Below are 13,681 nucleotides of genomic sequence, written 5' to 3'. Positions count from 1 at the left end.
TAGCTTTGCAGATGCAAGTCATTTATAGATGTATTTGCAGAAAGGCTTTTACGCATTTGAACCAATTATTATTTATATCTATTGGGAAAGAATAAATGATATATACATTTATTTTGGAGTTTAGTGTCCAGAATAACATTTAGAATATAAATATGTGAAGAACATATGCAAAAACAATAATCAGTAAAAAAAAAAAATTACAGAAGAACAGTACAAAACGATACGTTTTGAATTATTGGAGTTAACAAATCACATTGTAAATCACCAGAAGACGCTCAGGCTCTATTTTGTCCTCGAACAAAGCGGCATAACGCGATCCACAATTAGCAAAGTAAAATATTAATTATTAAAAATCCATTAAATGTATTAAAAATGTACTTAATACTCTAGTCGGAGATTAACTTAATGCCCTGTACGCTACAAACACAATTATAATGTACTTCAGATTTAAATTGATGTAAACACATTGATCATTTGGTCCTTTGAAAAGACCGAAATCAGTAATTATAGTTACAGACACACAGAATGATGAAGTTCTCATTCCTCGTTCATGGAAAGTCAAGAGTTGCACACAGTATGGCAACAGTTTAAATAACACCCCTATACTCATCGTCCCCCACATGCAGTCTCAGGACATAGCATATGTTCCTTATGTTTCAAATGCTGGAACCCCAATGAGAGAACATGGAGGTTGAGTGAGCTAAATACATTTCGCAACGAGGAAGAGAAGTACTTGGTGCCGCCTACATGTTTTGCGTCTCACCCGCTTTTATTTTCTTTTACACTGTTACAGTGTGCAACTTCAGGCGTTGCAGGACAACCACAGAGAGCTGCCTTACCGGATATCAGTTGATGATGAGTCTTCATGCGGATGACTGCTGCCCCTCGTTTATGTGTGGTAAGTTCCATCCATCATCATTGCAAAACCAGGACTGTGAATGCTGTGTCTGACTTTAAAGGCTAACGGAATACTCGCCTATGAATTAATTTTGTGTTTCTCAAACAAATGTAGGGAAACTTTTTGTCAATTGATTAAAGTGAATAACACACTCATTGGGCCCACGAGGGCATGTTTACAGCAAAAATCTGTCTCCCTTGGCACCTATTACTACAGGACCTTAAAATATGGACATTGACATGAGCCAAGATGCTGGAGGTACCAGATCCCAATAAATGCTAAAGCGGGCGTCTGGTCATACTGCAGAATAGAGATACCCACCATTCAAGAGGCAGATGATGAGCTTCTCACTACTCATTGCAGTCAGAGGCTACTCCCACCTTATTGTCATAAATGACCCCTCAACATGTTTGATATTGGTATCCACTCATGCCAGCTGAGCACCCTCTTGGCTTGCTTGGCTTTGTAAGTATTGTGTTACATTGGGTCGCTTCTTACATGTCTGATCAGCCCCATCTCTTTCATATTTGTAAGTCCTGATCTGAAGATCTGTCAATGATCTGTGGAGTAGCACAAAACAAACCCTTTCATCTGGCATCTTCAACCTATACTTGAAACACACAATGCTACTTGACGGACATAGTTTCAAGAGTCAACAATATGCAGTATTTAAAAGAATCCATGTTCAAGAAAATCCACCATCTCAAAGAATGTTGGCCTAAAATTGAAGAATGTATGTCAATTGCTTACCCGTGCTCAATAGAACCAAAACATAATTCAAACTTACCTCTAACATGCGATCAGAGAGATTCATAGCTTAATTTAACACAAATGCAAAATGTCCTGATGTTATCATTGACATTGTTTTTACCATCGACTTTAAAACCCACATTGCTTAGAAAACACAGACAGTCTGATATCAATATTTACTGTTATTTATTATGAGAACTAAACTCTTCAAAACCATCATCCGCGCATTGGTGCTCTCTCACCTGCATGGTGGCAAATTCTTGTATGCCATTGTTTCTGACTACACTATGACCCCATTGAGGAATGTCCTCCAATTGTGTTCAGTTCACAACAAAAGCATGACGATATTTGATCTCACTTCATCCACACTGATACATCGAAATAGCGACTCCTCAAAGTGTGTGTCATTTTTAGGACATGCTGCATCCCATACAAAGCAGTGATGAACAACACAATCTCTTTACCTAGATTGAGAGTTACAACAAAAAACGAGGTGATGAATGGAATATGATGGATGGAATTATTTAACGAATACCAGCCCCTGATGATCGCTCGGACCGCTTTGCAGGCCATCATGTTTCACCCACTCTGCCACGCTAGACAAGACTGCCTTATGCAAATCACTACTGACCCTGCTCCTCATAGGAACAGTACATCTCAGACTGCTAGGCAAAGTCCCCGCTGGAATGGAACACAAGCAACCCAGACCGGGTTTGGCTTTTTTTGGACTTCGTCAGTAGGCTGCAGCTTGAGTCTTCTTGCAAAGTGAGCATGAGACACATGTCTGGGCATACCTGGACACACTTAGGGTCTCAACAGCAACAAACAACATTGCGATGAATAAAATGCTTTAATTCATCTCAGCAATGGCCATCACTCAGGGCTGCATTACACTCCATGGACTGGAATGCAGCTCAGGTAATTCACAGTGGCTGAAATCAATCAAGCTTTCCACCTATTTCTTTTTGTTTTTCTTAGTAATACATCCTACGTACAATGGCCATGTCCAGAAGTGGGTCTCTTGGTCACTGCCCTACTGATGGTAAGCTGCACCTTACTGAAGACGTCCAAATAGGGGAATAGCTGGCTAGAATTTCCATTGTCCGGTTCAGATAGGAGCTGGCCGGGTGGTTTAGGCTGGATTGATCGTATTCGAGCAGGACTAAGGCTGAAATGTGGCCCCAAGTAATTACGAGTAGCTGAGATTCAAGTCCATTACTTTTTCCATATGATAAAAGTTGAACATCTCAGGGGCAATGTAACAGAACACCACCTTAGTGTGAGGAAGTGAGGAACTGCCAAAAGGTAAAAGCTCTAAAGCAGTACTTCTCGAATTCTTGAGCTATGTTCAAGAATGTGGAACACTATCGTCCATGCTTGCACCATCAATCCTGAAGCTCTGAAGAGAGGTGAACAAGCCTCTCTGCAAGGCGCACCTTTTCTGTCAGCAATAAAGAGTGTCACAGCCTCCATCGAGCCAAGTTCTAAACAGAGGATGACAACTTGCTTATGTTTTACTGCCGTTTCATCACAATATTGAACAACTTCATATCATAATGCTCTACACTACATGGCTCTCTGTTTAGATTCAAGCTTACAGAGATCAGTGTATGTATGCACATATGTATTCACATTTATTTAACAGGTTTTTAAGACTCTGTAAATATAATGTTTACTTAACAGGATCTGAATGCTCTGAAAATATATACAAAATCCTTTAGCAACTGGGGTAGGTTCTTGCTGAAATGCTGCAGGTGTTAAAGAAATGTAGCTGTTACCTCTGATCTCTAGTGCCAATGCATTGCGTTTTAAGTTTCATGATTGGAATGTGAATAGGACATTAGGAAGGATGTTTGAACATAGAAATTATATTCCTTGAATAAATATTTTGTGAAATAATTTGACTATTTGAAGATTGTATATAAGTAACTGTCGACTTCCAAAATAGGTTTGATTGGAAACTTTTGGGAATTAATTTGGAATATGTGAGGTCTAGTGGAGTTCGCCTTTTTTGGCATACCTGTAGTTGACAATTTCCTGCTTTTTCTTCCATAGCCACTCTATAGTGTTCCCTCTTGAATGTTAGTTTAGGTCAGAAATCTTGCAAGGATTTTGCATGTGAACACAGTCCTTGCTTTTATTCTTTTATTATCCATCTGAAACCGTATACTGTTGGTATTTTGCAAGCTTTTGTTATGCTAGTGATTACTTTGCTTAACGTTTTCAAACCAGCACTAGTGGTGTCATGACTCGCGGATGGCTGGCATGGGGGCAGGAGGGATGGGGAGGGGAGGTACAAGGGGCGGCGCAAGGTTGCGCAATACAAAAAATATATATATATAAACTTACCTTTCCGCCGTGTCCCGCGGCTCTGCTCCATCTCTCCTCGTGGGACTTGAGGAACAGGAAGGCAGGAAGAACAGCCAGCTCCCTTGACCGATCACAACGCTGCAAGCACCCAGGCTCCCCTGACCTATCACAACGCTGGAATGCCAGCCCAGAACCTGATGCCGGCTCATGTATAGATACAAGAACCGAAATCTGTCACGCTCTCATTCTATTCCAGCACAGTATAATACCCTGACGGATGCGTGCATTAAGAGTGTGACACCGTCTCTAGGCTACTAGAAGGATACTGATAGTCATAATGAGTACAACAAAATGAAATGTAATTCTTTTGTAAAGCCTAATTCTTCCCCCTGACATTAAACCCTGCCTTGCTATGAATCACATTACTAATTAGCTCATCAAAGTGTGACCCCTTTTCAATTTCTATAACCTTTATTGTTTTGAGAAGAAATGATACTTCCATGGTGGATATGAAGAGAAGTCATGAACGTTTTGTGAAGTGCCCCTTCAAGTGTAGACATGTCATTTTATGTTCCTACTCAATGGCATTCCAGGGGCATAGTGTGTGTAAGAATGAGTAGTATGGGGCCTGTTCCTTTCACAAAGCGCTTGAACACATTCTTTGTTATGTCTTTACTGCTTATTTATTTTTTGTTCATACATTTGGGGGAAGTATCCTGTAAATTAAAATGTTTATTTCTCTCCAACAGAACCACAACGCGTATGCCTCGTGAATGAAACAGTATATCAGGTAATGTTATCAAAATTCTGAAAAGGTGTTGGATGCACCAGCACTTAATTGTCAACTCCAATGCTTGTGACAGTCTGCTACACGGTGGCTCTGTCTGCCTAATTTAGAGATTAACACAAAAAACTGTTGTTTATAAATTCAATATAGATCGAAAATGACTATTACCTGCTGGCTAAGCCAAGTTGGGTGGGGTGGAGTGGGGGGCGGAGGATGACTGCCTTTCTACGGCAGTGCTCATGCTCTATCAAATTCTCTTTAAGTCTCTTTATCCATTGCGAAATTCTATGCATATGGACATTCCATACTGATAACAAACCTGATTAGCACTTTAAAAACTCCTATTTTACCTAGCGTAGTAAACAGAGCTAGAAATCTTGTTACATGGATGAATATATAGATGTGCCAGGGGTACAAATGTATAGACATAATGCCATCTTTATCTTTGTTTTATTTACTGATCTATTAAACACCGTCCGTCTACCTTTCTGATAGTAATAACACATTTGAATGCAAGTAGGTTTTTTGCCACATGTTCTCTTTTATCTTCTACAGCCAGGGCGGTCTATTCCCATGCCTGCAGACTCTTGCCAAGAGTGCACTTGTACCTACGAAAAGGACCCGGTGACCCGGTTAAACCGCATGGAGTGTAAGGCCACCAGCTGCCAGACACACTGTCCAGTGGTGAGTTTACCCCAGCTTTATTTTATGTTGTAAACACAATCCTTACCCCAACCACGACCCTTTATGTTTCCATCCATGTGTGTAACTTGTTGATTTTAGAAACCATAGTCAGAATCTTCATACTCTTTTTCTTTTCCACCACAGGGCTATGAATACCGCAAGAAAGTTGGCTTCTGTTGCGGCGAGTGTGTGCAGGTTGCGTGCGCAGTAACAACTGAAGGAACCACTCACATTCTTCAGGTAGAACATGGTCCCAAGATCATTTAAAAATCAGTTCTGATGCGTGACAGGAAAGATCCAGTCTCTTGACTTTTCAACTTGTCTTAATTCTTTTAAACTCTAGCCTGACCAAGAATGGCGTCCACCAAACATGAAATGCAGCCACTACAAGTGTTATAAAGGCAGTGAGGGACGCCTGGTGCTGATCACAGTGAACCGAACATGCCCTCTTAATGAGCCCAAGAAATGTGATTTGGTACGTCTGCATTGTTTCCATTGTTTATTAATGTTGTTCAGGCTTGTGGGCTTCAAACTATGGTCAAGCTAAAGCATCAGACAACTCATCCTATACAAGAAGTGATTATACAGAGGGTTGTGAGTGGTGCATGCAGCTTTATTCCAGGGAATAGTGGTCATTGTAAAATTAGTCACACGTGATATTTTTTCTCTGTTATGCCATCACTGCTATTGCTGTCAGTCTCAAGTTTTGCATGCACATTTTCATCCAGGGGATGCTCCATTCCCACCCGGTCATTCGCGGAGGAGATTGCAGGAGTAACATAGCACACTTTGAGCCTGATTATGAGTGGGTTGGTGTATTCCAACCTGTCCGTAAACCCCTGTTTACTCAAAGGTCAGAATTACAAGTTGGAATTTATTTAATTATCGGATGCTTAAATACCTCAATCTTTGTTAAAGGTCAGCAGGTCACACCGGCTCTTTTTTAACGGGAGAAAAGCATACGTTATTTACTGTATCTTGCAGATTTTGTCTCTCGATATTCCCAAAACACTTGGGATCGTTATTTATCAGATGCTATAAATAACACCCATAGCAATCAGGGGCTAAAAGGGATATTGTGAAAAAAAAGCTTGTAAACCCATGCTTGTATGTTACTCCCCAATGCATGTTGCATATATTAGTATCGAAAACAAAAACACACACATTAATGTGCACAAACTCGTAGGTTTCAGCATTATTTCGAATAGATTAGTAAAGAGCTGCAAGCAAGCATATTTGACGGAACAGTGAATTCAGGTAAATTTGTGACTGCAGGCTGTCACTGAAGAGGCCATGTTTATGAAATGAGGTTGAGCTCAGAAATGCTGCCTATTATTGTCCACGCATTAGCTGTTTTATTTGGCTGTTTCTCCAAAGATTTTAAATAACATCCGTGTGAGTTTACAGCTTGTAAAATAAAATAACAGATACCAAGTGTTATGTATAAAAATAAGTTATTATTATGAAAATATTACAAGTTCATATTGAAGTTTATTCCAGAAGTGAAGATTAAAGAAAGTTTGGATACAAAATTCGGAAAGTTTCTTTGTTGAAGGGAGGCCATTTTTTCAAGCTCTGGTGTGCCATGGCCAACTAAAAGAACAGTTAAGAATGCTGTGGATCTTTCCATACATAGAGCCGATTCAAAAAACGTTGCTGTGATTCACACTTGGCTGACTCCTGGCTTACTCCTGAAATCAAGAGAACTTCAAGAGTATTTTACGCTTAATCACAGCAAAAACCTGGAGATGAGACCCACAGCATGCATTTAGCGTCGAGTGTACTGACTGCGGGAAGAGAGCTAAATCAAGAGAATGCTTTTGCCAGCAAGAAACACCATGTGGACCCAGAACTCAAACTATTTGCCAGTGTAAATTTGGCTTACACCTGTAAATGCCATTTCTTATGAATGCAAAATAATTTTGGTATTCTCAAGGGTAAGTTTTGAAATAGTAAAGGGATTGACTCATACAAAGATTTTCAATCTGAACCTGAAGGTAGGGAGTATGTAAGCTGAGGTTTGAATGCTCTATTCATTTGAGCACACCCACAAGGTTAAATGTTTGTGAGAATTTTAAAAAACTCGTCTTCTTGCCATCCTGGAAGAGATCAGAGATTTACTCTTGACATAGACAGAGTAGCTCCTTTCCAGATTGGGAATTGGGAGGGAGAGGGAACACACCAAAAATTGACGGGCGTTTAGGAAAAGGTTTCTTTGTGCTGAAAACTATTTTCTACATGGAGAAAATTGGTGAAAAAGTCTCACTGCGGAAAAGCCTCTGATGATGTGTCAAGGGCCTACTTTTCATGAGCTCTTGACATCCCTACCTTAATTGATTTACAATTTCTCTAATTTTCTTCATTAAAGGGTGTAGACGAGATACAGTATGATGATTGCTGCAAGATACGGATATGTAAACGTAAGTACTTCTCTTTCACAGACATGATGTGGAAAATGATCATAGTAGGCACGGTTCTGTATGTCCTCAAAATAAATATTGGATTACAAATTCATTACTCTAATAGATGTATTCTCCACAGATGCTAATGATAAATGTGTGATAAGATTATTTGCAAGAGTCCAAACACACAAGAATTGATCATTTCTAGCACCAATTACTAGTCCCAATAGCAGCTAATTACTGTGTTATATTATGTGTGATGAGGGAATGAAAAATGTCCTAGCTAGCGTAACTGAAAGTTTCAATTCTATTAAGGACTCGGAGGCAAGGATTATTATAGCTATTCTTTCTGCACTTTATTGAATAGCAGCCATTTTAGATAAGCAAAACAAACCACTATTCCCATGAACCATAGGGAAATTGGGGAAACAAAACAAACAAACAATAGAGTCCATGGATAGTATGTCCTATCCTCTGCACCATCACAGGCTCCCAAGGCATTGATAGTCCCTTGTCACTGTTACTCCTCCTCTTTCGTCGCTCGGTCAGCCATACCAGACAATTTAAGAATCCTGTTTGTTGGACTCGCCTGCAAGAGCAATGCATATATCATCAACAGAAAATGTCTGAGGGTTATCCCTGTAAATAGAACTTTCTAGGGAACACAACAAATCATCAACAAGCGATGTAAATATTGCAAGACCTTACTTACTCCAATACGAGGGAGGGTATACAGCAAGGAACTTGTACCCTGGGTGGGATAATACTCATCTCCGAGTCCTTAATAGAATTGAAACTTTCCGTTATGCTAGCTAGGACATTTTTCATTCTTTGTCAGGACCGGAGGCGAGGATTATGCTCGTTTAAAACTTGCTCACCACCAAGTGAGCCATATCAATCACTTGTTTGAAGTAAAACCGTTTGAAAGTAGAATCTGAAGACCAATCTGCTGCGTTCAGAATGTCTTCCAGACATGATCCCAGGGTAAAAGCTTTGGATGCCATCGCCCCTCTAGCAGAGTGCACCCCTAACGCACGCATGTCTATCCCAGCTTCTTGCATTACCCACCTAACCCAATGGGCAATCATGGGGGAGGACACAGCCTTATGAGGCTTCCTAAATGAAATGAGCAACTGGCGTTCGCCAGGAGGACGAAACTCCTCCATCATCTCCTCGTACGCTTTAAGGCAAGAAACCATACAGAGCTTCGGGGAATCCGGAAACGCACACTTGGTGCACCTACTGATAGTAAAAGTAACCGCCGTATGAGAAAAAATCCTACCCGAGACATCCAGGGCCCTGACATCCGAGACCCGTCTAGACCAGACAAAGAAGCATGGCCAGCTTCACGGAAAGCTTCTTCTGTGAAAGAAATCTATTTGGATGCCATGAGAGCAACCAGTTCAAAACTCTGTTAACATCCCATAAATGGGAATAACGAAGCTCCGGAGGCAACGAGAGCCGAATACCACGGAGCAAGCGACAGATGAAGGGATGCTCCCCGACTGGGGAGCCATCAACCATGACATGCCCAGCAGATATTGCGGAGCAAAAGGTATTGACAGTCTGATCCGCCAAACCCCCTTCTGCCAGCGAGGCCAAGAAGTTCAAGATGGATGCCTCGTCCGCTGCCACGGGATCGATACTCTGTCGCAAACACCACCGTCCCCATGAGGACCGGTATCCTTGACGGTCTTGTCTGCCCTGGTTTTGTAAATGAACGCTGTAGCCGATTCCGAAAGGCCTGGGACAGCCCATCGTCCCCTGTTATCCGCCAAGCCATCAGCGCCAGAGAACCCTGCTCATTCAGAGGGTGAGGATTCCCTGACGGATCGAGAAGAAGAGTGTGATCATAGCAAACGGAGGAAAGGCATAACCCACTTCCTCCCTCCAATTCTGAAGAAACGCGTCCTTCCTCTCTGCAAGGGGATCCGGTCTCCAACTGAAGAACCGGGAAAGCTGGTGATCCAGGAGGGAAGCAAAGAGATCTACAGAGAAGGGACCCCAAAGTCTTTGGAGATCCGCAAACACCTCCGGGTGAAGTTTCCAGAGACTCACATCGCGGAAGTGGCAATACTGGAAGTCCGCGACCAGGTTGTCCTGGCCATGAAGGTATTCGGCCGTGACCGAGATCTGATGATCCAGGCAGTACTGGTAAAAATTTGCAGCCAGATCCGAGAGAACTTTGGATTGCGTGCCCCCGAGATGGTTGATGTATCCGACCGCCGACACATTGTCCATCTTGAGAAGGACGCAGGACCGGATCGAGTCCTTGGTCCAGCACTGGATCGCGAACGAGCCCGCCAAGAGCTCCAGGCAATTAATGTGTAACTTCTGCTCCGACGGAGACCACACACCTCCCATGGCAAAGTCGTCGCACCTTGCACCCCAGCCGGACCTGCTTGGGTCAGACTCTATAATATCTGGCGTAGAGCCGAAAATGACTCGTCCACTTCAAGCCTCCATGCCTCCATGTGAGAAAGCCACCGCTGGAGCTCTCCCTGGCCTCCGCTGAGAGCGTCAGCTTGTAGGAATAGGAAAGACGTTTGCCCAGGTGTGTCACCTTGAGACGCTAGAGGGCTCTGTAATGGAGCGGGACGGGAAAAATCTTCTGAATGGAGGCCAACAACAGGCCGATATTGTGCGCCAACTGTCTGAGGGATATTTGCGACAGGGTTAAAGAGCTCTGAATCTCGAGATGAATTTTCGTCATCTTGTGAGAGGGCAGGCTGTGGGTGGACGCCATGGAGTCTATGGAAAAACAAAGAAAATGAACAGTCTGGGACAGGACCAGGTGGACTTGGTCTCGGTGATCACAAAACCGAGACTCTGAAGGAGGTCGACTGCAATTTGAATGTGACGTGAAAGTGTCCCAGGATCCTGAGCCATCAGCAGTATGTCGTCTAGGTAGAGATGAGACGCATCCACAAAGTTAACAGGCGCCCGATCACCGGTCAAAGGACCTTGGTGAAGCACCAAGGAGCGGAGGACAGGCCGAAGGGGAGAGTGGTAAATTTGTAAGTTGTGTCCCGCCATGAAAAGTGTAGAAACCGCTGGTGCAGCGGAAAGATAGGGATCGCCAGATAAGCATCTTTTAGATCGAGATGCGCCATCCAGTCATTTGGCTGAAGCACATCTCGCAGAAGATGCATGCTCTCCATCTTGAAGTGGCGATAGACCAACCACTCTTTGAACTTGCACAGGTTGATAACCAGGTGTTTTCCCCCGTCTGGCTTGTCCACTAAAAAGAGGTTGCTGAGAAACCCATTGGGGTGAGGCATGGTTATTGCAATAGTCCCTATGTCCACCAGAGAGTGCACCTCCTGGTCGACTAGAGCGGAGTCTGTCTCGGAAAAACAAAGCAGACGCTGGGGCACGGGTTACAATGGAGCCCCGAGAAACTCTATGTGAAACACCTGCACAGTTTGCAAGACCCAGGCGTCCCCGGTGATGGAAGTCCAAGCTGGGAAAAAACGCGCCAGACGGCCCCCACCTTTAGAAGGGAAGAAGGGAGAACACTCACCGGAAGAACTGGAGATGCCACCGCCTCTTCCTCCTCTGTTCTTGCCTTGCCGGCCCCGGGTGGGGTAAAAGTTGCAGAAGAGGCCTGGTCTTGATATTGCTCTCTACCGGAGCCTTGTCCCCTGTGCTGATTTGGCCGGCCAGACGAGCAGCCCCTTCCTCATCCGGCCCCTCGGAAAACCTTCCTAATGGAGGACTGCGCCCGGTCCAGAGAGGTAAAAGTATTAATGTACTTCCCCAATTCATTTATAAAGGGTACGTTGAAGAGGCCACCCTGTGCCACAGGCCCCATCTCAGAATCGGCCAGATCCCCCAACTTCGGGTCCACTTTAATTAAAGTGACCTGCGCCAATCTGTGGATATTGCACGATTGGCGTTCCCTAAAAACACCACCACTCGCTGTGCCCACGAGGACAGATGTTCTGGCGATATAAAAGAGCTGAAAGACTAAGCCTCCTCTGCCATGTCAAGGATTTTGATAACTGGGCCCAGGATATCAAGGAGCTTGTCCTGGCACGCCCGCCAGGTCCTGTCGATTTCCTTCTTTGGATCCTTGATATATGTCTGAAGGAAAGTGGCCATTCGCGGGTCATTGACCGGTGTGGCAGTCACCTTCCCCTCCAGGGAGGGGCGAGGACACTCTGCCCAAAGGCAGTTGCGAGTAGCAGGCTCAAGCGGGTGGCGGATCCGACTGACCACATACTGGGCGACTTTGTCAGAGGGGTCCCAGTCGGAGAACCGCAGATGAAGGATGTTATCCGGGTCCAACATATCCGCGCAGAGATTCTGCCCGTCAGAGGAAGGTTCTGGGCGCAAAGGATGCCAAGGGGGAGATGGGTCAGTGGCTTCATCATCATCATCATCCCCTTGGACATCATCCTCAGAAACTGGAGGCACTGGGGGGGAAGAGGGAGGGGCCAGTTGGGGTACAGTGCTGGCCATAAACTCTTGCTTCAGGCGGTCAAAGGCATCAGTGAACGGGCCAGCAGGCTTAGCATGTTTGCCAGGGGCTGCGAATCCGCCACAGGGGCAAAAGAGGAAGGATCGGTGGACAAACTCTGGAACGCCTTGGCCAGCCTCTCACAGGCTTGGTCTATTTTACGAATTAGTCTTTGTTCAAGGGGTGTCATGGCCTGCTCCACCGCTTTATGGATGGGCGCATCTACTGCATCATAAAAGTCATCATCCCACTGGAGGGCTGTAATGGGGTCTTGTTCCCACCGATCGTCCTGGTAGACGTCATCTTGGAACTCCTCCATAGTGAAAACTGCACCAGGCACTCAAGAGGCAAATAGTGCACATGAACTAAGAGGTATTATAACTCGAAATACAGTGGGCTGGGTGTCAGCCAAAGAGAAAGGCGAGCAATGCACACAATATCAAGGGGCCCTGCCCTGGACCCACACAGACCTGGTGCCAAGAGATTATGAGGGTAGCCCACAGTAAGGAATGGGTCCACAGCAGACTCTGTCTGCGTTACTGACTCCCAAACAGGACTGTTATTGGCCTAAGGAAATACGGACCCCCCAGGCAGTAAGAATGCTGGCAGCTGCCTAACAGCAGATACTGACCCAAGTTCACGGGCGTTCAGGGGGCGTAGGAAAATACCTTTAATAAGTGGAGATATTTCCCCTAACACAGCATACAGACCCTGATCAGGGGCGCGACGGTGGGCAAAGATCAGACCAGGCAGGGGCAGCAGTGGTGCTCCGAGTTCTGACCGCTAAAGAATGCATGGAATTCTAAGCATGCATGCCGCAACAAGCGTGAGACTCAGGCACCTTCTAACGAGGCAGTGCCGTCATTGCGAGTCTCAGGCACCAAGCAGCCAGCCGCTAGGGAGCTCCGACGCTCCCACAGCCCAACACGAGCCGCAGAGTAGTAGCGGGCTCGCACTAAAACAATCTTAGAGGAAATTAATTGAAACAAGAGAACCAACCCCGCAGACTTGAAACACACGGCGGGTGCACAGAGGAAAGAGCCAGGCAGTCAGTGATGGCGCAACGCACCCAGGACAATAAAAAACAGCAGAAGAGCGCAGTACACAGCAGTAACAATGGAAATAGACAGCGCGATGTGCAAGATTAATAAAACAGTACAATGAAACGCTATACAAATACAGTATAATCACAAACTGAGAGAGAAGACAAAAAATTGAACTTATCTTGGCTGCAAGCAGTGAAGAAAGAGGAGGAGTAGCAGGGATAAGGGACTATCAACGCATTGGGAGCCTGTGATTGGTGCAGAGGATAGGACATTATAGCCATGCACTCTCTATTGTTTGTTTGTTTTGTTTGCCCTATTTCCCTATGGTTCATGGGAATAGTG

At 44.5% G+C, this 13,681-nt stretch overlaps 1 protein-coding gene across 1 annotated transcript in view; it reads left to right on the top strand.

Moving 5' to 3' along the window:
- LOC147733205 (uncharacterized) overlaps nucleotides 1–13,681 on the top strand; it is a 618,178-nt gene that overhangs the window by 588,163 nt on the left and 16,334 nt on the right. Inside the window, exons 50-55 of the mRNA XM_086957739.1 lie at nucleotides 794–898; nucleotides 4,708–4,748; nucleotides 5,301–5,429; nucleotides 5,574–5,669; nucleotides 5,773–5,904; nucleotides 7,798–7,849. Coding sequence (XP_086813865.1) covers nucleotides 794–898; nucleotides 4,708–4,748; nucleotides 5,301–5,429; nucleotides 5,574–5,669; nucleotides 5,773–5,904; nucleotides 7,798–7,849 — 555 coding nt within the window. The remainder of the gene's footprint in view (nucleotides 1–793; nucleotides 899–4,707; nucleotides 4,749–5,300; nucleotides 5,430–5,573; nucleotides 5,670–5,772; nucleotides 5,905–7,797; nucleotides 7,850–13,681) is intronic.

Source organism: Lissotriton vulgaris, chromosome 2_1 (assembly GCF_964263255.1).
Source record: "Lissotriton vulgaris chromosome 2_1, aLisVul1.2, whole genome shotgun sequence".
In the NCBI taxonomy this organism is placed as follows: domain Eukaryota; kingdom Metazoa; phylum Chordata; class Amphibia; order Caudata; family Salamandridae; genus Lissotriton; species Lissotriton vulgaris.
The sequence above is the reverse complement of the archived record's forward strand: the minus strand, read 5'-3'. Positions and strand labels throughout refer to the sequence as shown.